Consider the following 20,167-nt stretch of genomic DNA (forward strand, 5'->3'; position numbering starts at 1 on the left):
TGTTCATTTGCACCTCAACTTCTTCCTGTGATGCCTGAGCACGTCAAATTAAAAATAAGCAAAATTGTGTGGCTCCTATAAAATGTCTTTCATCCGTTTAATTGACAGGCCCCAGTACAGAACCTAAGAGGGTAGAGGAAAAGGCTTCCTTCCCCCACACACCTGAGGTTTGCCAGGGACATCAGCTGTGGGTCGAGGCTTCCTGGTGCCCCTTGGCTTCCATTAGCCTGGGCTGAAGACAGAAGCGCTTCCAGCCGGCCCGCGCAGCCTTCTCCTTGGCACCCTGGCCCAGGAAGGCTCCTCCTGCAAGCAGGTCAGTGACCCGAAACAGGGGAGGCCCCACCTGGTCACGTTTTAGTCTCATTTAGTCTCGCGCCCGGCCCAACGGCCGGATCTGCTTGGGCATAGAACGGACTGTTCACGTGGCCTCCCGAGGTCAGGAACTGAGAGCGTGACCAGGTTTGGGGGGAAGAAGGATACACGTTTGAGGGAAAACAGCATCTCTTCGTGAGACTCTCACTCCCAGTCGGGGCGGTCGTGGGGTTGAGGTCACTAGTGGAAGAGGGGCGCGGGGTGCCGGGGTCTCGTCGTGCCCGTGGGTCAGACGCCCAGATATGGCCAGGGGGGCGCCACTGCCCCAGGGTTCGAGCCCAAAGTGGTGCCTGGACTCCCATCGAGCCTGAGTGCAGCTTCCCACTGATGAGAAGTTCCGTGGCCAGAAAGCAGCCGAAGGAAGCTCGGAAGCCCGCCGGGAGGTGGTGTCTCCCAGGACAAGCGGCTTAGTCTCTGCGGGAAGTCAGGGCTGGGGGGCGGGGAGCCTCAGCTCCTGAAGGCCTGTGTGCGCAGCGCTGTCAGGGCGCCCGCCAGCCAGGAGCCTGGGTGACCCAGGCCTGTCCTCCTCCCACGGTGCAACCTGGGCAGCCGTCCTGGGGGCGGTGGCCACAGGGAGCAAAGGGAGCGGACCGCCGGGCCCTGCACCTGGCGGGCGTCCTGGACCTCGGGCTCCTGCGCTGCCCGCTGCACCTGGACGTCCGTTTCTAGCAGGAGCCGAGGGGCTGCCCCCAGGTCCCAGGACTTTGCTCATGCCGCTTCCCCGACCTGAGCCGGCGCCTTGTGCTCTCGGCCCCTCAGGCAGCTGATGTCCCGTTCGCCAAAACTCAGCGGGAGCCGGGGGACCCTGGGAGTAACGTCCCCACGGCAGCAGCCCTACTCTGATGACGTGCAGGTGCGGGGTGGACCCCAGCTCCCCTGCCCCAGGAGGGACAGCTGATGTGTGACCCTCGTCCTCTCCGGATTTGCCCCTAGGGGACCTTGTGCGATGTCCCCCCTTGGCTCACCTGCCTTGCCCTCTGGTTCTGCGCCCCCCACCACGAGGCTCCTGCCCCTGCCCCAGCACTGCGGATGTAGGAGGCTGGACGGTCCTCACTAGTGGGGCGTCCCGGGCGCTGTGGGGGCTGAGCAGCACCCCCAGACCCCCAGGCCAGGCACAGCACAGTGTGACAACCGCAGACACCCCCAGTCGTGGCCCGGTGCCTCCAGGGGTAGTTGTCCCTGTAGGGAGTCCCCGCCCTGCTGGACTTTCCCAGGGAATCCTTCCAAACCTTCCGGTGCGTTCCCGCCTCCCTGTGTGCTGCTGGGGACCCAGCCCCCCGAGAGACAGCAAAGGGGACAACTCCACGGGGGGCCAGTTTCCGGGAGAAGCAGAAGGGCCTCTGGGATTCGGGGTGATGGGTCTGATGACGCACTGACTTGTCTCGACTCTCAGAGCAAATTCATCAACCGACTGCGGACACCGTCCGTCGGACGCCCAGTGAGCTCCCAGCCTGCCCGACTGTACTCCAGGAACGCCGACCAGGGGTGAGCCTAGAGCAGACGCGAATATTCTGGAATGCTCCGGAAGCACTTTGTGCCACTCTCCGGAACCACAGGGACTGGGATCCCCCCCTCCACCCACCCCTCCTCACACTTCTCTTATCTCTCCCAGCACTGGGCCGATCCAAAGTCCTCCGGGTCACGAGATTCTTTCCTTATTGCCGAGACGGGCTTTGAGGTTCGTGTCCTCCGCCCCTCACCCCGGAGGCGGCCTCCGAGGCCCGAGAGAGTCCTAACGTCTCTTTGCGCGAGGGAGCAAGACCCAGGTTACGGGGCAAGCAGGAAGCCGGCCTCGCTGCGGAGGTGGCGACGTCCGTCTGTCCGTCTCGCTCTGTCCTCCGCCGTGTCCGGAGGAGCCGCTCTCCAGCGGGGCCCGGGAGGACGCCGGCGCGAGGTGGTGAAGTCCACGTCCAGAGGACAAAAGGCGGCCTCGCCCGTCCCCTCTGCACAGAGCGGAGCCAACTCCTGCCTGGCCGGTTGTGCAGAGCGACGGAGGAGGCTTGTGGGTTCCCTTGTCCTCCGAGCCGCGTTCTCTGGAAAGCTCCCCCCACCGGCCCCCAACTCCTGCTCCAGGACCGTCCTGGCAGAAGCCTGGACACGGCTGGGGCCCGGGTCACCCCTCAGCCACAGACTCGGCCAGCCCGGAGTGCTGGACCTCAGGGCCGTGACTCGACAGTCCCTGTCCTGTCTGCCCCGCGGGGACTGTGGCCGCACGCCCAGGAGCGGGGAGAGACGAGCGGTGGCCCAGCCGCCCAGACACGGGGCCACAAATACATCCCCGTGCCTTCTGTTGTCTTGTTTTGGTTTTTGCTTTACCTTTTTAAAATTATTATTGTGATAAAGTGCACATGACATGAATGCACTGCCTCGACCGTCTGCGCAGATGGCTCACACCCCCACACGGTTCCAGAACGTCCCACCCCCCACACGGAGACTCCATCCCCACGAAGCACGGACTCCCCACGCCTGCCCCAGCTCCTGGTCCCACCCCCTCCTCTCTGCGTGGACCAGACTCCTCTCTGGGGCCCTCCTGGGAGTGGGGTCCTGCGGGACGGGTCCTTCTGGGTCTGGCCGCTCTCGCTGAGCCCCGTGTCCTCAGGTCCATTCGCTCAGTTGTCAGTATGTTTGCCGAGTGTGCAACCGTCACTACTACCTAATTCCAGAACCCTCCATCACCTGCAAGGAATCCCTTTCCCCAGAGCGGTCACTCCCAGCCCCACCGGTCCCCCGGCCCCCACAAGCCCCTTCCCGGCCGTGGAGGAGCCTGGTCAGGACGTGTCACACGCGTGGACTCACACCCCGTGTGGCCTCCTGTGTCTGGTTCCCTCCCTGCGTGTTGTGGGCTCGGGGCCGTCCCCGGACAAACCATCCTGCTGAACCCTCCCCAAATTCTTGGTCTACGGAAGCAGGAGTAGAACATAATGGTTGCATTAAACTGGTGAGTTTGGGATTCTTTGTCAGGCAACCCCCCACGGAGCTCGCCCCTCTCCCCTGTCCTGGTTTCCTACAACGTCCCCACAGCAGAATGGGCAGGGGTGCCGTCCTATCCCTGCCGCGCCTCCGGGGGCCGCCCAGTCTGGTCTGGAAGCCCCAACGGACCCGGCTGCAAAGCCCAGCCCTCCTCAGCTCTCCTGAGAAACCTCACAGGGTGGGTTGTGCCCTCCGGCTAAGTGGGGACAGTGGGGACCCCGTGTGGGCTGCCAGCCTCCTCCACTTCCCGGCCTCCCCCCCCCCAGATGGTCCCTGCCGTCCCCACGGAGAAACCCAGGCCTCCAGGTCCGTTTCTCCCCACTCCCGAGCCTTGCATCCGGGCCCACGGAGGGGCTGGGACCCCCCCCCGACCCAGAGGGCCGGACTCCCGGGACCCGCCGAAGCCCCCCTGCAACTCTCCGGACACGGTCATCGCCGCCGCCAGCGCACACGCCGTGCGGGGAACCTCTCATTCGCTGGCGAATTTTTCAAGACCCACAGCACAAATGTCCTTTATGGGTTTTCCTTCTGGGAAGTAAAGAGTTCCGAATCTCCAGCAAATACGCGCTTTTGTTCCGGAAAGAAAGGCAGAAGGGAGGGAGGGGTCAGGAGGGAAGGACAGACAGACAGGCAGGCGGGGCAGAAGGAAGCGGCCGCCCCTCATAGCCCCACGGCTCCGGCCGCGGACCCCGCTTCTCCGGGCGTGGGCCGGGCACGCGACCGCTCTGTGCCCCGGTCTCCCCATCGCTCCCCTGCCCGCTGGCGGTGCCCCCAGTACCCCGCTCCGGCCCCAAATGCAGGGCGAGGGGCTCTCCTTGCCTCACTTCAGGGTGGGGGTCCCAGAGACACCCCCCCCGGGGCCACCACGGGTGTGAACTGCACCCCCGGAGAGAAAAGTGTGGGAGACAGGGACGCCCCTCCCCCGGGCCTAGGACACCCCTACGCCACTCGCCACTGGGCTGGATGCAGGGATGCCGGGGTTGATCCTGGGGCTGACTTTGTAACAAGGTTTTGCAAAATGTTACCAATGGGGGGGGGGAACCCGCTGTGGATTCCCAGCACAAGGGACTGTCCCTGGAACGCAGTGTGTGGACTCCCCCGATTCTAAGCCCGGGAGAGGCCCGTGTCCCCTCCCCTCGGTCCTGGCTGTCCCATCGGCAGCGGCCGGGAGCCGGCTTCTCGCCCTGCGTGCCTGGCCCAGGCTCAAGGCGGGGGACACTGCAAGACCAGAGACTGGGCAGGGCTGAGTCACTGAGCTGAGGGGCTGGGGTCGGGCGCGACCAGGGCACAGTCCCACAACCTCCTGTGGCCCGGACACCCTCGGGGGCCACCTCGCGCGAGTGGACACGATGCTGGGGACGCTCCTCTCGCGTCTCTGTGCCTCTGTGTCCGGGGCCGGGCCAGCCTCTGTCCCCCTGCCCTGCTGGGGTCCCAGCCTCCTGCTGCCTCACAGGGGGTCGGAAGAGGGAAGCGGGGTCGCCGTTGTCACACTCCACGTGGGGAAACTGAGTCTACATGAGGGAAATAACCGGCAGGACAGAAACCCTGAAGCATCCGCCCGCAGTTGCCGCGAATCCCAGACCCTGCGTGGGGCGCAGAGAAATGCCCGTGTGACTCGACCCCAGCGCTCTTCCCTCGTGGCTGAGTCCGACCCTGGGACAGGCGAGCGTTCCCTCTGGAGGCAGCACCGGTGAGGAGGGCCTGGGGCTGGCGTGGCCTACAGGAGAGCTTGCCGTGGGGACGGGGAGAGACAGGAGCAAACCCTGCGGAAGGCCCCAGTCCTGGGGGGCGGTGCACGGCTGTGCAGCCTCGGCCCCCGCCTTGGGGTGATAGATTAGCCCTCGGTGCGTTACCTGAACATGGGCGCCTCCTCCACAGACGCGCTCTGGTCGCCTTTTCGCCCGGATCAAGGCGCAGATCACAGCACGCACCAGCGGCGTGTGCTAGTCACTGTTCTGTGTAACCATGGCTGCCGTCTCGCTCCAGAAAGTTCCGTCACCCCAAGAGGAAACGCCGTCCCCCGACGACGAGGAGACCTCAGCCATCGTGCCCCGGCCCGGGCTCCGACGCCCACAGGGCCCCTGGCTGTCTGTGCGTGCGTGTTGCTACTTTGTTTATTTATTTATTTGAGTGCGAGTGAGCAAGGGTGCACACATGTGTGGGGGAGGGGCAGACGGGGGACCCCTGCCCTGCCCGGGGCTCCACCTCAGGACTCTGAGATCAAGGGATGCCTGGGTGGCTCAGTGGGTTAAGCAGCTGCCTTCGGCTCAGGTCATGATCCCAGCGTCCCGGATCGAGTCCCGCATCGGGCTCCTTGCTCAGCGGGGAGCCTGCTTCTCCCTCTGCCTCTGCCTGCCATTCTGTCTGCCTGTGCTCGCTCTCTCCCCCTCTCTCTCTGATAAATAAATAAAATCTTAAAAAAAAAAAAAAAAAAAAGGACTCTGAGATCAGGACCTGAGCCAAAATCAAGAGTCACATGCTCAGCCGACCGAGCCACCCAGGAGACCCTACTTTATTACTACTTTTTTTTTTTTTTTAAGATTTTATTTATTTATTTGACAGAGATCACAGGTTGGCGGAGAGGCAGGCAGAGAGAGAGGAGGAAGCAGGCTCCCTGCTGAGCAGAGAGCCCGATGTGGGGCTCAATCCCAGGACTCTGGGATCATGACCTGAGCTGAAGGCAGAGGCTTTAACCCCCTGAGCCACCCAGGCGCCCCTTATTACTACTTTTTAATAAAATTTATTTTTAAAAACTCTCAGCTCTGCAGACAGAATTGTGAGGATAGTACGGCTTCCGCAGGCCAGCCCGTTTCCCCATCATCCACCCCAAACATCAGCTTGGGTCCCAGCCTTGTCAAGGGGGTGCAGGGCGCAGACCCGCTTCGCAGACGAGATTTCCAGGGCGCTTTGGTCCCGGTCCCGTCCGCACGCGCCCGCCTGCCCGCATCAGCCGGGGTGCCCAAGGCCAGACGGCGCCAGCGCAGGGGGTGAGCCCCAAGCCAGCCTCTCGGTTGACCCAGGTGGACACGGGGCCGGGGCGTCACCAGCCTGGGAAAGGCTCCCAGTTCCTCCTGCTCCGGACTTTCTTGCTGCTCCTGGAGGAGGAAGAGGTGGGAGGGGCGGGGTCCGCCCGGAAGACCCAGTGGTCCCTGATGCAGGCCCTGCCGGGGCGGGAGGAGACAGGGAGAGGTCAGCGGCGGGGCCTGGCGGGGCCTGGCGGGGCCAGGCGGGGCTCAGTGCCACCCGGGAGGACGGGAGCTTGGCACGTGGCCCCCGGGGCTCGGTGCGCACACACAGGCCGGGCTGGGCAAGGGATAGGGGAGGGACCCGGGCGATGGAGGGGGCGCTTGGCGGTGGGGGCGGGGGTCCTGGGGGGGGCAGGGTAGCTGTGGGGTCTCCAGAGACGTCCCTAGGGGCAGCTGGACAAATGCTGGGGGCGGGGGTTGGGTCTTCCCTTCCCGTGCCCGGTAGGGTGTGCTCCTGGCTGAGTCTCGCTTCCTTCCCAGGGAGGACGGGCCCCTCCTGCCCAGGAGATCCCCGGGTCTGTGCCTGTCACCAGCCCAGAGAGCGCCCCTCTCTCCTGTGCCACATCCTGGGACTCCAGGAGCACCCGGGTCCCCTACTGACGCAGGTCGCTATTGGTTCTCTCTCTGGCCTCCTGGCGCCCCCTGCCCCGGGCTGTCACCCCTCCCTGGGCTGGCTGCAGCTCACCAGGCCCTTTGGGTTGTGTCCCCAGTCCACACAGTGACAAGATGGTCCTTCCAAAAATGACATCCGGGTGTGCCTGTGCCTGTGCCTGCTCCCGTCGGCAGTGTCCCTCCACGCAGGGACAGAGGTGACTGCTCACTGCAGCCCAGCTCACAGCACCCAAAAACGTGGGGACAAGCTGAGGACCACGGACCGGTGAACAGACACACGTGTCCCCCACACGCGAGTGAGCGTCCCTCGGCCGGCAGCGGGAGCGAGGCACCATCACGCTGCGGCCCCGGGACAGAGCTTGAGCCCACGCAGATGGCCCAGAAGTTCACAGGGCTCGTAGGCGGCTGGGCACCTGCCACCTGCTCACGCCTTCCTCGTGAGGCCGATCTCGGATCCCTGCTGGTCAGACGGGGAAGCTGAAGCAGCTGGTGACACCCTCAGGGGCCGGACGTCACAGCCCCTCCCCCACCCCACTGGCTCCCGCCTCCAGGAAGCCCTCCCTGATCCACTCCCTCCGCGCCAGGATGCGAAGTCAGCCCTGGGCTATCTGGCAGAGGCCAGCACGGAACAACAATCAGGGCAGGTTTGTAGGACTTTTTTCAAAACCCAACTTTTTGTTGGGTTGTGGCCTTCCAAGTCAGTGGCACTGCCAGCAGCTCTCGCTTCCTCCTCCCCAAGCTCAGACAGGCAGCAGCCCGGTGAGGGGGACGTGGGGAGGGGAGGGCCAGGGTCCAAGGCCAGGCTGCCCGGCGGCTTCCACTTCAGCTCCGTGAAGACGGCTCAGGGCACACCCCACCAGCACCCCCCCCCCCGCACCTGTCCCCAGCCCGACCCACAGCCTCAACAGGGGTGAGAAATGGTTGGAGGCCACTTGTTACAAAACAGGAAACCAGGACACACAAGTTTTTATGACTTTTATTAAATCCTTACAAAACAATACAAAATTCCGGCATTGACAGTCGGTGTCCGGAAGATGAGCTGGATCAGTTCACCTGGTGCGGCGCTTAAAGTGCTTGGATGTGTTCCCCCCACTTTTAAAAAAACTTTTTTTTTTTTGTCTTTTTTACACATCTTAACATTGAACGTGGCCGTTCCCCTCCCCCAGCGTGGGGCGGCCTGGGGGCCAGGCGCATTCACAGTAACGGTTCTGACAGCCCCTCAGCTCCCACGGTCCCTGTGACGTGTGGCAGGCAGAGAAGTGGCTGTCCCACCTTTGGGAAGAAGGAACAAAGCTCCTCACGGCTCGGCTTTCTAGAGTAAAACGGCCAAGGCGCCTGTGGCGGGCGGGGGCCTGTTTGTTTTTTACAAAAAGGCAGAATCCCCAGTTGCAAAATGTAGGATCACCGGTGGGCAAGAAACGGGGTGGGGCGGCCTCCCACGCCCCGAGGTCTTTGGAAAGGCCAGTCCACAGATCCGGGTGGGCGGGGGGGGGCTGGAGGGGCGGCAGTCCCCACCAGCCACGGGAGACTGCCTCTGGGCCCCCCACCCACGAGACCCCCCCAACATTCAAGTATTCGAGAACAGGGAAGGAAGTCAACTGATGTCTTTGAAAAATTAACAGAACAGGACAAACTAGAAGCCGGAGGGCTTTCCAGGCCCTGGGCCGCTGTGGAGACCGGGCCAGGCTGCTGGGCCTAGGGACCGCGGGGGGCCCTCCCCGGCGGGCAGCAGCGCGTGTGCGTAGAGAAGGGGAGCCTGTATTGCATAGTGTTTCCCGAGGATGAGGAGGGGCATCGGTCTCCCCAGGCCTGCCAGACCCGACGTGTGAGCCCAGCGCCAAGGTGGGCAGAGGCGGGCACAGTGATTCCTGGTGCCCCGGAGGATGCCGCGGCAGCAGCGGCCATTTTCCTGAAGGTGGGCGGGTCGAAACGCTGCCCTTGGGGGTGGAGGAGCTTCAGCAGGACCCCTGGGCGGGCCCTGGCTCTGCGGAGGAAGGGGGCTGATAGAGCTTCCACACCAGACCCCAAGGGCGACAAGGGGCGGGACATGGCCGCGGTCAGACTGAGCCCTGAGAAGGGGCACTCGGGTGCCCAGGGTGGGGGTCTCTGGAACCCCCACATTGGCTGACGGGCGCCTGTCCAGCCCCTCCCACTTCCTCCGGCACCGCCATCCTGGGGGGGCAGCGGGTGCACCCCCCACCCGGGGTCGGCTGCAGCTTAAGGTCAAGGTTTGAGAGAGCCCCGATTGTCAGTCCGAGGCGGGGGGTGGGTACAGCGGGCAGCCGTGGAGCCCACCTGCCCGCACCCAGGCCCCCTCCCGCCGCAAGGGAGACCTGAGAAACCCCGCCCCACCCAGCCGCCAGGGTGTCTCTGGGGTGGCGGGTAAGGAGCTGCTGGGTCACTGGGGGGAGGTGTGGGGCGGGCCCGTCCCTGAAATACTGTGCGGGCTGGGGAGGGGCGCGTTCCTGGGCCCCCAGCTCTGGAAGACGACGCTCGCCTCCTCTCCTGAGTCGTGGCAGGGCGGGCGGGCAGGGACCTTTCACAGTACGGGCGAGCCTCCGGGCCGGGGCAGCAGGGACCCCCAAGCCCAGCCACACGCGGCCTCCCCTCTCCTCTCCCCGGCGCCTGCTTTGCTTTTAACACCTTTAAAGGGGGGGAGACATGGGGGTGGGGCAGAGAAAAGGAGAAAAAAACCCAACAGCAAAAACCTCACATAAAAAGACCCCCGGCTGAGCTCAGTGCCTCGGAGCCCAGCCAGGGGAGGGCAGCCTGCGGGTCACCGGCTGGAAACAGCTTAAAAAACCTCTTCAGATTTGATGGGGCGGTGGGGGGAGGGGTGGGAGTGACCTATGTACAGGGGCGAGGGGTCACGCGTGGTCTCCCACCAGGACCACCGGGGCGGCGGACAGGCTGGCGCGCTGCCGCCGCTGGGCCAGCTTGCTCTGCGCGGGCGGGGACAGCTGCAGGCAGCGGGAGACCGCGCGGATGAGCACCGGCGGGCCCTGGCCCTCCTCCGCGGCCGCCGCGTCCTCCTCGCGCTGGGCCAGCTGCCGGTTCACCGCGATGGCCTCCGCGGCGAACGAGGTGAGCTCTTTGGCACTGCTGTTCCTGGGGAGGGGGCGGTCGCAGAGGTCGGCGGGGGGCTGCAGGCAGGCCCCAATCCCCTGGGCAGTACCCTGGGGGAGGGGCTGCAGCCTCCCACCGGGGCTCCATCCGTCACCGACACCGACACCGTCACCAGCGGCACTCAGATGGCTCCCCAGCCCACCCACTTACAGAGAACTGCTTGTCTTTCTTGAACGCCCAACCTTAACCAACCCCCACTCAGTGCCCCCCCTGGGGACCCCCCCACAGCCTCACCTCTGCAGGACCATGGGTGTTGGCAGAGTGTTCTCCGGAGCGCACTGTGGGGACAGGACGGCCGGGGCTCAGGGGCAGCACCCAGGGGCACCCCCACGCCCAGCTGGCTGGGGCCAGGGGTCAAGGGGCGCACCTGCGGGAACTGAGCCAGGCCAAGGCGAGCGGGAGGGGGCGGAAGTCCAGCAGTGGCCCAGGGGACTGGCTCCCGCCCCCTCCCGTGTCCACTCCTGGGTCTCCTGACGTCCCAGAAGGGCACGGGTGCCTCTCCATCTCCCTGAGATGAGAGCCCCAGGCTTGGCTCCCTGGGGAGTCCCAGTGCAACTTCTATTTCTGGTTAAGACCCTTGCCCTTGTGCCCTCCTCGTCCTGGACTGGCAGCCAGGCTGACTGACTGCGGGCCAGAAAACCAGCAGGCTCTCCCCAGCTGGGTGGGGACCGGGAGCTGAGCTGGGGGCTGGCAGGCTCTGCCAGAGACCTGGGTCCTGCCCGACCCCTGGACGACCTTGGCTTGCTGCTCCGGGCAGGTGGGCCAGGCCAGAAGAGGGCCCTGGTGCTTCTGGGGCACGAGGCCCAGCATTTCACCGAGTGGCACCGGCAATCCCAAGCCCTGGCTGGCAGCAACGGCTCCATCTCTGTGCTGTGCCCGGCCCCACACGGGACAGAGCCCCGGACCCACGTGGTGGGCAGGAGCCGCTGCGGCTCCCCAAGACTCCCGGACACCCACCCAAGTCACTCCCCAGGCCCCCAGAGGCCGTGTGGAACAGGAGGCCCCCGTGGGGCTCACTCACCCCCTGCACCCAAGGGTGCTGCAGAACCTGGGCGGCGCTCAGCCTCTGCTTGGCGTCGCGGACAAGCAGCTTTGAGATGAGGTCTTTGGCAGCGAAGGAGATGTGGGCCCAGTCCTTCTCGGGGAACTCGTACTTGCCCTCCTGGATGCTCTCGAACAGCATGTTCTGCGGGGCAGGGGCCAAGGGAGCGAAGGGTCGGCTGCCGGGACCCGAGTTGGGCTCGCCGGCTTAGTGCTGCGCTCGGCCAGGGGCGCCCCGGACACCAGCCGGCCTAACCCACGATCCGGACACGCCGAGGGGTGCGGCGGGTGTGGGGCCCCCGCGGGGCGTAGGGGGCGGCTGCGGGGCGCAGGGGACGCAGGGGGCGCAGGGGGTGGCTGCGGGGCGCAGGGGACGCAGGGGGCGCACGGGGCGCAGGGGGTGGCTGCGGGGCGCAGGGGACGCAGGGGACGCAGGGGGCGCACGGGGCGCAGGGGGCGGCTGCGGGGCGCACGGGGCGCAGGGGGTGGCTGCGGGGCGCAGGGGACGCAGGGGACGCAGGGGGCGCACGGGGCGCACGGGGCGTATGCGGGACGCACGGGGCGCAGGGGGCGGCTGCGGGGCCCCCGCGCACCTGGCAGGCTGGGCAGGCCTCGCCGCGGTCCCAGCCGCAGTCGCTGCCGCAGTGGCCCACGAAGGGCGGGTAGCCGCTGAGCAGGATGTAGAGGATGACCCCCAGGCTCCAGAGGTCGCAGCGCTTGTCGTAGATGCTGGCTTCCTCACTGAAGGCCTCCACCACCTCGGGGGCCATGTACTCCGCCGAGCCGCACTGCGGGCGGGACCGGGCGTCAGGAGCCCGCGAGGGGGATGGGCGGCGGCGCGGGCCGGGACTTCCCGGCGTCACGTGAGGGCCCCGCCGCAGGGTCACCGGGCCGTGGCGCCCAACGCCCCGCCCTGCCCCCAGCCTGGCCAATCAGAGGCGGGCTAGGATGCCCACCCCGCCCCTCCACCCAATCAACAGGTGGCAGGTGCTCGGCCCGCCCCACCACCCAATCAGCAGCCGGGAGCCAGCCCCGCCCCGCCCTCTTCCGCGGGGCCAATCAGCGGCTGTTGCTAGGCAAAAAGCCCCAGCTCAGCGGCGCTGGGCCGGCAGCACCTCGAGGTTATGCAACCGCAGCCCCGGAGCGGGTCTGGGCGCGCCCGTGGCTCACCGGGGTGAGCAGCTCCGGAGTGGAGATGGGGGAGCAGTCCCCGTTGAGTTTGATGCCGCTGCCCAGGTCGAAGTCGCAGATCTTGACGGGGGAGACCTGCGAGGGGTGGGCAGAGGCCCTGAGGCGGGGGTCCCGCCCCACCCCTGCCCGGGCCGGAGGGGGCAGCTCCCCAGCGCCCTCACCTGGTTGGGGTGCTCACACAGGATGTTTTCCGGCTTTAGGTCCCGGTGGGCGATGCCTGCAGAGAGAACCAGGGCGAGTCCGCGGGAGCATTTTCTGGGAGTCCCGGGGCAGGTGGAGCGGGCGCCAGGCGGGCCGGCCGCCCCCCGGGACCACCCCACACACCTTTGTTGTGCAGGAAGTCCAGGGCACTGGCCACGTCCTGCACCACCACGCTGGCCTCCAGCTCGTTGAAGTGCCGCCGCTTGTGGATGTGGCTCAGGATGGAGCCTGGGGCCAGGCCGCAGGGGAGGGAGAGTGCACACCGTCACCTGGGGGCCTCCAGGCCGCTGCCCAGCAGCTCCCGCTCCCCCCCACAGGGACACTCTGACTCTGGCCTCCTGGGGCCCAAAGTCTGGACAGCAAGTTCAGATGCCACAAGCCATGCACAGGAGGGGCGGCTCTGAGAAGTCCTGCTGGTGGCCCAGCCCACAGCCCATTACAACCCAGCGGGAAGGGTCTCCCGGGCCCCACGTACCGCCCCGCATCTTCTCAAACACCAGGTAGAAGCGATCCTCCTCCTCAAAGAACTCTATCAGCTCTAGAACGTTCCTGGGGCACAGGGAGTTGGAGAGGCAGGAGAGGAGAAAGGCTTCCTGAGGCCCCTGTGCACCGACCCCTCCCCATCCCTGCCTGCCCACAGGAGACCCTGCCTACAGGGACACACTGGACGCTGCTCCTGAAATGCTTGCTGGGGATGACGAGCTATTCGGGCCCATTCATCCACGGAGAGCTGGCTCTGGGCCCAGTGTGTGGCAAGGTGGGTCACGTTACCTGTGTCCCTGGCACTGGTACAGTGTCTCCACCTCCCGGAAAACCCGACTCCGAATGTGGCCCGGCTGCTTCTCGATGATCTGGAAGGGGGAGGGGCAGGAGCCAGAGCAGCTGCGTCAGCCAGACCCTCCAAGGCCCACAGGGCCCCTACCCGAAATTCACCCTGTGCCATGCCTAGGACCCCGTTAGCTCTTAAATCTTAAGTTCTAAAAAACTGAGTTCTTCTGGGGCCCAGAATTCGCCCGTAGTCAGAACTATGGCGTCACCACAGCTTGGGGGGAGGGAGGGACAACATGTTTCCCAAGTGGCACCAGGAGAGAAACCAGCAAGCCAGAGAGAGAAGAGTTGAGCTGCGCCTTCTCCACTCCTGACCCCGCAGGCCTCGGGGGCATGTTTGGGGTCTGGGACTCCTACGGAATGCCCCTTCAGGGTGTCAAGGTCCCTGGAACTGGGCAGCCTCCCCTCCCTGACTAGGACACTGGGTGGCCACTGAGTGGGCTCCCAACCCACCCAGGGGACTGGAGGGGCCTCGGGGTGCCTGGCCACCGGCCATGCTGTCCCTGCCTACCTCAGTGCCAAGTCTCACCTCCGGTTTCACAACTGTCTGGGCAGCTGCCTGGGGTCCCCCAGGCCGCCCAGATGGGCCCTCCTGCCAACGAGCAGGCACAGTCCCCTGGGACTCAGCCTCAAGAAGCCAGCTTCTGCCCCCAATCCTCTCAGGCACCCAGGAGCTCTGAGAACCGGAGGATGCCCCAACCATATTCGCTCCCAGAAGCGGGGACAGAAGGTGTCTGCTGGCTCTTTCCAGGTAGCCCTGGCCCCCACTGGGGACCTCTCCCCAGGCTAGATCTCTGGCCCCCTCTCCCTGGGCCAGTGAGGCAGGTGAGGTCACCCCCCGGCCCAGAGTTCCCCGTCCGGCACACCTGCCTGGTGGGGGAGGAACACGGTGTGCCCCCCCAGCTCACTCTTGCAGCAGACAGGCGTGATGGCCACTTGCTGCCAGGGCCCAGCCCGTGCCCTGTGCCACCTGTCTGGTGACAAGCACCTGTGCCGAGAGGCAGAGCCACCAGATTCCAGGGCCTCCTGACACAGCGCCAGCAGCCACCTCCTCTGGAGGAGCTCTGGGCAGTCTGGCTAGGACCTGCCTTCGTGGAGGAAAACGTGAGCCCCGTGTTTACGGGAGGTCCACACTGCAGCGTGAGAAAGCCGCAGTGCCCAACAGTGATAGGGAGCCAGGCTGCCCGGCAGGGTCCTGAGCAGGAAAGCCCCCAGTGCAGCAAGTGCTGGAGGCAAACCATCCAGTGCCCGCGGCCTCTGGTCCCCTGTCCTGGGCCGCCAGCCTCCTCAGACCCCACCCCACCCAGAGGCAGGGTCACCACGGATCACTGGAAAGATTCTCAGAACACAAGGTCACACTACCTGGCCAAGGAACACAAGTTTTCCAGACCACCTGGCCACACCGTGGGTCAGGGGCCACCCGGGAACACCCAAGAGGCCCTTCTGGGCCTGCCCTGGTTTCCCCATATGTTAAGCCTCCTCGGGCCCCAAGTAAAGCGTGGCCTTTTCATCTTTGTGACCAGCGTGAAGAGCCACTTGTCACTCCTGAGGAATGGCACGAGGGACCCAGCAGACAAGAGCCAGCTCTGACCGAAGCCCCCAGCCGCCTGGTAGGGAGCCGGTGCTCGTGGTCACTTCCTGCCCAGCCTTGGGGGCTCAGGCCAGTCTGACCTAGATTCCCAGGGGTGGCCTGACTCACTGGCCCTAAGGCCATTTTTAGACACTAGTTTCCCCAGCTGCTGGCCCAGGGGCTCGAACGCCAGCTCCCTCCTCCCGCCACCCTCCGCCGGTGCCAGATCCCAGGCGCTGCGGGCAGAGGGGCGGGGGCCGCCCGGGCGCTGGCGCTCACCTTGACCGCGTACTCCTGGTTAGTGATGAGGTTGACACAGGTCTGCACTCGGGCGTGGGCGCCCTCCCCGAGCACGTCCTCCTGGAGCTGGTAGACGTCTATGGAGCGGGAGGGGGTCGTGAGAGCTGCCCCAGGCCGGCCCCCATCTCGCTCCCCGCCCCGCCCCCGCTGGCGCCCACTCACCCTCGAACCTGCCCGAGAAGCTGTCGGTGGCCCGGCACCGCTTCTTCTTCTTGCCCCTCTTCTTGGCGTCCGGGATGTCGATGGGCTGGCTCGCGGGCATATCTGTACTGGGAGACCCGGAGGTGAGGCCCACCCTGCCCAGCAGGCAGCGCCCCCCCCCCGCGGCTCCCGGGGAAGCCCCCCTCCCTCTCGGGGCCTCACCAGGGCGGGCAGGGCGCTCCAGGCTGAAATCGGTCTCCCCGTGACGGGTCTGGTCTAAGGAGAAGGCCAGCTCGAAAGGATTCTGCCCCTGGAGGAGCAGGAGAGGCGAGAGCACTCAGGCCCCGCCCAGAGTGGCCCACCCTGTGTCCACATTCAGTCTGACTTTGCCGGACTGTGAGGAAATGGTCACCGCTCCCCCCACCACCGAGCCCAGGGCCCTTGGGGCGTCCAGGAAGGCGCTGCGCTGTGGGGAGGGCCCGTGAGCGGGCAGAGGGCTGGGCGTGAGTCACCGTGGTGCCCAGGCCGCGCCTCACACCTTGGTTGTTCACCGCTGCAGAATGGGGACGAGCTCCGTAGCCCGGCTGGCCCCGGCGCTGCCCGGGATCAAAGGCAGCAAGGCCGTCTGTGGGAGGGGCCGAGTCACCGGCTTCCAGGCGGGCTTCCCAGCAGGGGCAGCCCTGCTGCCTTCCCGCGGCCTCCCACGCAAGGCCCTGGTCTTTCCGGTCTCAGTTTCCCTCTGCTGAACAGGCAGCCACTGCCCTCCTGGCCACATACTGCTTCCTCTGTGGTCCCACTGTCACCGGTCCCACAGGGTCACTCCCCTACTCTGCAGGCTCACAAAATGGGCCTCCAAGGCCTCGGGAGAGAGTGTCAACCCCGGCCACCCTCAGCCTGGCCCTGCCCAGGCCACAGCCGGCACCATCCTGTTTCACCCCCGACAGAGCCCCTCACAGGCCCCCGCGCCCAGCCACGAGAGTGGCCCCGTGACAGAGAGGCCCACTCGAGGCTGCCCACCAGCCCCCATGACTGGGGAAGGAAGGCGCCTGGGGGTTGGTCCCGTATGCCCCTCAGGACGGCTGGAACCACTCTCTGCAGAGCACACGGTCCAGGCTGAGGACAGACAGCCCCGGCATGAGGTGTGCGGCCTTGGAGGCTGAGGCCCAGCCAGGTTTCCTCAGGAGCTGCCTCTAACTCAGCTCCCCGCTCGCCAGCCATCTAGGCGGCTGGGGCCTCAGGTGGGCATGGGGGCGCCTCTGCTGCACGCTACTGCTGCTGCTGCTGGGTGACCCGGGCCAGGCCACTGGCCCTCCCTGGGCCTCCCGACAAGTGGGGCCATTATCTGGCTGGTGGGTCATGCAGAGAAGAAAGTCCAGGGAAGCCCCAGAGAGACCCCGAGGGGCCCGGAGCTGGGCCAGATTCCTACAGACAGGACGCCCGGAAGCCAGGCCGGCAGCAGAGGGGGAGGCGGAGGTCAGAGGGAGCGGCTGCAGAGCACGCAGGGGCCCCCGCAGCCTCCCCACCCGCCCTGCAGATAGTTGCTAGGAGGCCCGGGCTGGCAGGGGAGCGGGGAGAAGGGAGACCTCCTGCCAGCCTGCTCAGGGCTCGTCCACTGGCCCAGCCCGGCCCGCTGAGGGCTCCGGCCCCTGTGGGGAGGCAGGCGGACAGCAGGCTGGAGCGCCAGCAATCAGCTCACCGTAAGACTCCTCCCCAGGCGCCAGGTTACTCCTCGCACCGGGAAGGAGGGGCTCCAGGTTACCCCATGAAGGGACGATAGACAAGAGGCCCCCACTCAGCAGCCAACACGGTCACCCGCCAGCCACCTCACCTTGGGCCAGTGACCTCAGCTCCAGGCCCGACAGACATCTGTAGGGGACACGGAGGGACGGCGCGGGGCCCCCCGAGGTGCCTCCTGGGTCCCCTCGCCGCCCTCAGACGCCTGTCCCGGCCTCTTACATGGAGACAGCAAGAGTGACCAGGCCGCCCCCAGGGGAGAGCCAGCTCCCCCGTCCTCATCACTGTGTGCTGGGGGGACCCAGGCCAAACCCCTGCTCTTTCCGGGTCCCCGATTTCCCAGCTTACAACGGGGAACGTGTGTTGGGAGATGGCTGCCAGAAGCCTGTCCCTGCTGAGCCGCTGCTGCACAGGGCGGGGAGGGAGCTGGCCCCAGCCCAAGAGAGCAACCTTAGCGTGCCGGGACAGTCCTAGAGTAGCCGGGAGGGCCACCTCGGAGCGGAGGCTCCCCGTCCAGTGTCCAGTGCTCCTCCCACCCCCTCCGCACTCCCGGTCATCCCACCTGGGCGAAGCGATGTGGGTGGACTGGGCCGTGGGCGGGCCTCAGGCCGGCCTCAGGCCTCCAGTCAGCAGGCCTTGGCAGGAGGCAGCTGGAACCATTCGGAAAGTTCGAGTTCGCTTTGGCCGCGGTGCGGGCCCCTCACATGGACCCTGTCTCAGCTACTGGCCAGCACCAGGAGGGGACAGACCACTGCCAGTGCTATCTCAGGTCCACCCCCCCAACTTCAGCCCAGCCCCGGACACCTGGATGTGCCAAGGCTATTGCTGCCCTGGGGTGTGGGGGGTAAGTGCACAGATGACAGGCGTGTGGGCAGGGGTGGGGCACGCTGGCCCGAGATGCTGGCTGGACAGGCCTGGGAGTTCTAACCCAAACAGTCTCAGCTCGCTCCTCCCACCCCGGTGCGCCGCGCGCCTGTGTACACACACACACACACACACATACACGCACGCGTGCGCACGCCTGCACACACGCCCAGGTCCTGCCTTCTTTACAGGGCAACAGGTCCCTGCCCAAGGAGGCCCGGGGAAGCCATTACATAACGCGGCTGGCGGGGTGGGGCGGCCGTTGACATCACTGCGTCCCCTGAGCCAGCCCTGCGGGGCCCCAGCCCAGCACCTGCCCGCCCCCCCCTCCCCAGACTTGCTCATCAGAGACCAGGACTCGGCGGCAGCCGCGGGGCCACCGCAGAAACTTCCCGTTCCCACAGGAAATAGCACTTGGGCCTGGAGTGTCTGGGAGGGGCAGGGCTGGGGGGGCAGCCAATCCGCTCCCCCGTTCGGCAGACCACCTAGGAGGGCTTTTGGGGACCTGCAGCCCTACCTCAGATCCCTGGAGGAAACACCCCACAGACCCACAGGCTGAGGGCGCAGACAGCTGGACTGCGGCCTGCTGGGCTCCCTGGCTGGGGTTTGCAGGGGACAAACAGCCAGGTGCCCCTAGGCTGCGGCCCCGGCCCCACTTGGGCTTCTTGGAGGAAACACCCCACAGTCCCCAAGGTGCTGGGGCCTGGCCTGTGGCCCACTGACCGCCCCCCACCACCAGCGCACACCCGGTTGGGGCTGCCCCAGACGCAGGGCGAAGGGCAGGCACGAGCCCCGGAGTTGGGGGGATCCTGGGGGGGGCTACGCGCCCCCCACCGGCCACTGGACCGGTCCAGCCCCAGGCGACCCCAAGCCCCCCGGCCCTCACCTTGAACGAACGGTGGAAGCCCTGAAGTTCGGCTGTTTTCTTCTGCACCATCTTCTGTCCGGGCCCCGCCAGCGGGGGAGGGGACGGCGGGCCCGGGGGGGCGGCCCGTGGGCGGGGGGCGGCCGGGGAAGGGACCCTGCAGGCGGGAGCAGACAAAGGAGAGCGTGAGTGGCTGCGGCCAGAGCGCCGGGAGCCCGGGCCGCCGACGCTCCGCGGGGCCCGATCCCCGAGACCCGGTCGGGGCCGGGCCAGGGCCGCTGGGCCGCACTCACCGGGGTCGGGCTCGGGCCGGGGTCGGACTGCCGCCGCCGCCGCCCGAGACACGCAGCCCGGAGCCCGCTGCGCGGACCGCGCGGGGAACAGCGCCGCCACCGCCGCCACCACCGCGGACTCCTCCGCCTGGGCCGCAGCCGCCGCCGCCGCTGAGGAGCCGGGCGCGCCGCCCCGCCGCCGCCTTTATAGGCCAGGCTTCGCCCCGCCCCACACGCATGCCCCGCCTCCGCCCGCCCCTCCCACACGCGCTCGGCCGGGGCGGGGCCGGAGGGCCCTTCGGGCCCAGGGCGGCTGCGCACTCGGGCCGTGAGGGTGTCCGCGCGCCTGCGCGGTGAGGTGCGCGGGGCTTCGGGGGAAGGATCCGGGAGGGTTGCTGACCGTTGCCGGCAGGGGTGTGGGTGGTGGAGGGGCTGCCTGCGGCCCTGGGAGGCCCGTGGGTCCCTGGCGCCGAGCTGGAGCCGCGCTCTGCGCTGTGGCGATACCCCCAGGAAGCCGGCCAGGGCTTGGGATACACGGACTCCTTTGGGCGACTTCCCTTTCCTAGAACATACATGGCTCTCTCTTGCAGCTTTCCAATGCCAGAACGTGCTGTGGCTCTGTCTTGATTGATCCCACAAGCTGCCATGACCCCCTGGTGCCTCTCCCTGATTCTGGATCTGGCTGTCCTGCTGGTGCACCCCAAAAGGCTTTGAGCCCCAGCTGCCTCCTCCTGTAGTTGGCCGAGAAAGGGAACCACTGGGACGGGGGCTGAGATCTATGAAAGACCTTCCCTCAGTCCTGCAAAGGAACGTTTCAGAGAGAGCAGGGGCCCAGAACTAAGAAAGAGCCCAAAGGGTGGGGGCAGCCAGGACGGGTGGTTTTTTGGTGCCCCCCAACCCCCGCCCTGACCGGGACTTGGGTAGAATCAGTCCTTCCTGAGCTAGGCCAGCTCCCTGTCCCCAAAGACTCTCTGTACCCTGGGCACACGGAAGTGCGTGTTTGTGGGCTGGACCAACCTCGCAGACCTCCGCGCTGTTTGTCCGACTAGAGGCT

The 20,167-nt window shown here is 66.6% G+C and overlaps 1 protein-coding gene across 3 annotated transcripts; it reads right to left on the minus strand.

The window, feature by feature from the left end:
• Nucleotides 1–7,940: 7,940 nt before the first annotated feature.
• Nucleotides 7,941–19,155, minus strand: MKNK2 (MAPK interacting serine/threonine kinase 2). 3 transcript variants are annotated; one of them, XM_082750812.1, is made up of 14 exons: nucleotides 19,135–19,155; nucleotides 18,863–18,998; nucleotides 15,601–15,688; nucleotides 15,400–15,501; nucleotides 15,217–15,314; nucleotides 13,311–13,390; nucleotides 13,015–13,088; nucleotides 12,663–12,767; nucleotides 12,500–12,555; nucleotides 12,318–12,413; nucleotides 11,741–11,935; nucleotides 11,128–11,292; nucleotides 10,341–10,384; nucleotides 7,941–10,088 (listed from the first exon to the last, which is right to left on the minus strand). In XM_082750812.1, exons 2-14 carry the CDS (start codon nucleotides 18,911–18,913, stop codon nucleotides 9,848–9,850), a joined length of 1,395 nt encoding a protein of 464 aa, XP_082606938.1. In that variant the 5' UTR covers nucleotides 18,914–18,998; nucleotides 19,135–19,155; the 3' UTR covers nucleotides 7,941–9,847. The 3 variants fall into 3 exon arrangements, with proteins under 3 accessions (XP_082606938.1, XP_082606940.1, XP_082606939.1); XM_082750814.1 differs by lacking the exon at nucleotides 19,135–19,155 and having other exon boundaries at nucleotides 15,400–15,506; nucleotides 18,863–18,912; XM_082750813.1 differs by lacking the exons at nucleotides 18,863–18,998; nucleotides 19,135–19,155 and adding an exon at nucleotides 15,917–17,788.
• Between the last annotated feature and the right edge of the window lie 1,012 nt (nucleotides 19,156–20,167).

Source organism: Mustela nivalis (assembly GCF_964662115.1).
Source record: "Mustela nivalis genome assembly, contig: HAP1_SCAFFOLD_1890, whole genome shotgun sequence".
NCBI lineage: Eukaryota > Metazoa > Chordata > Mammalia > Carnivora > Mustelidae > Mustela > Mustela nivalis.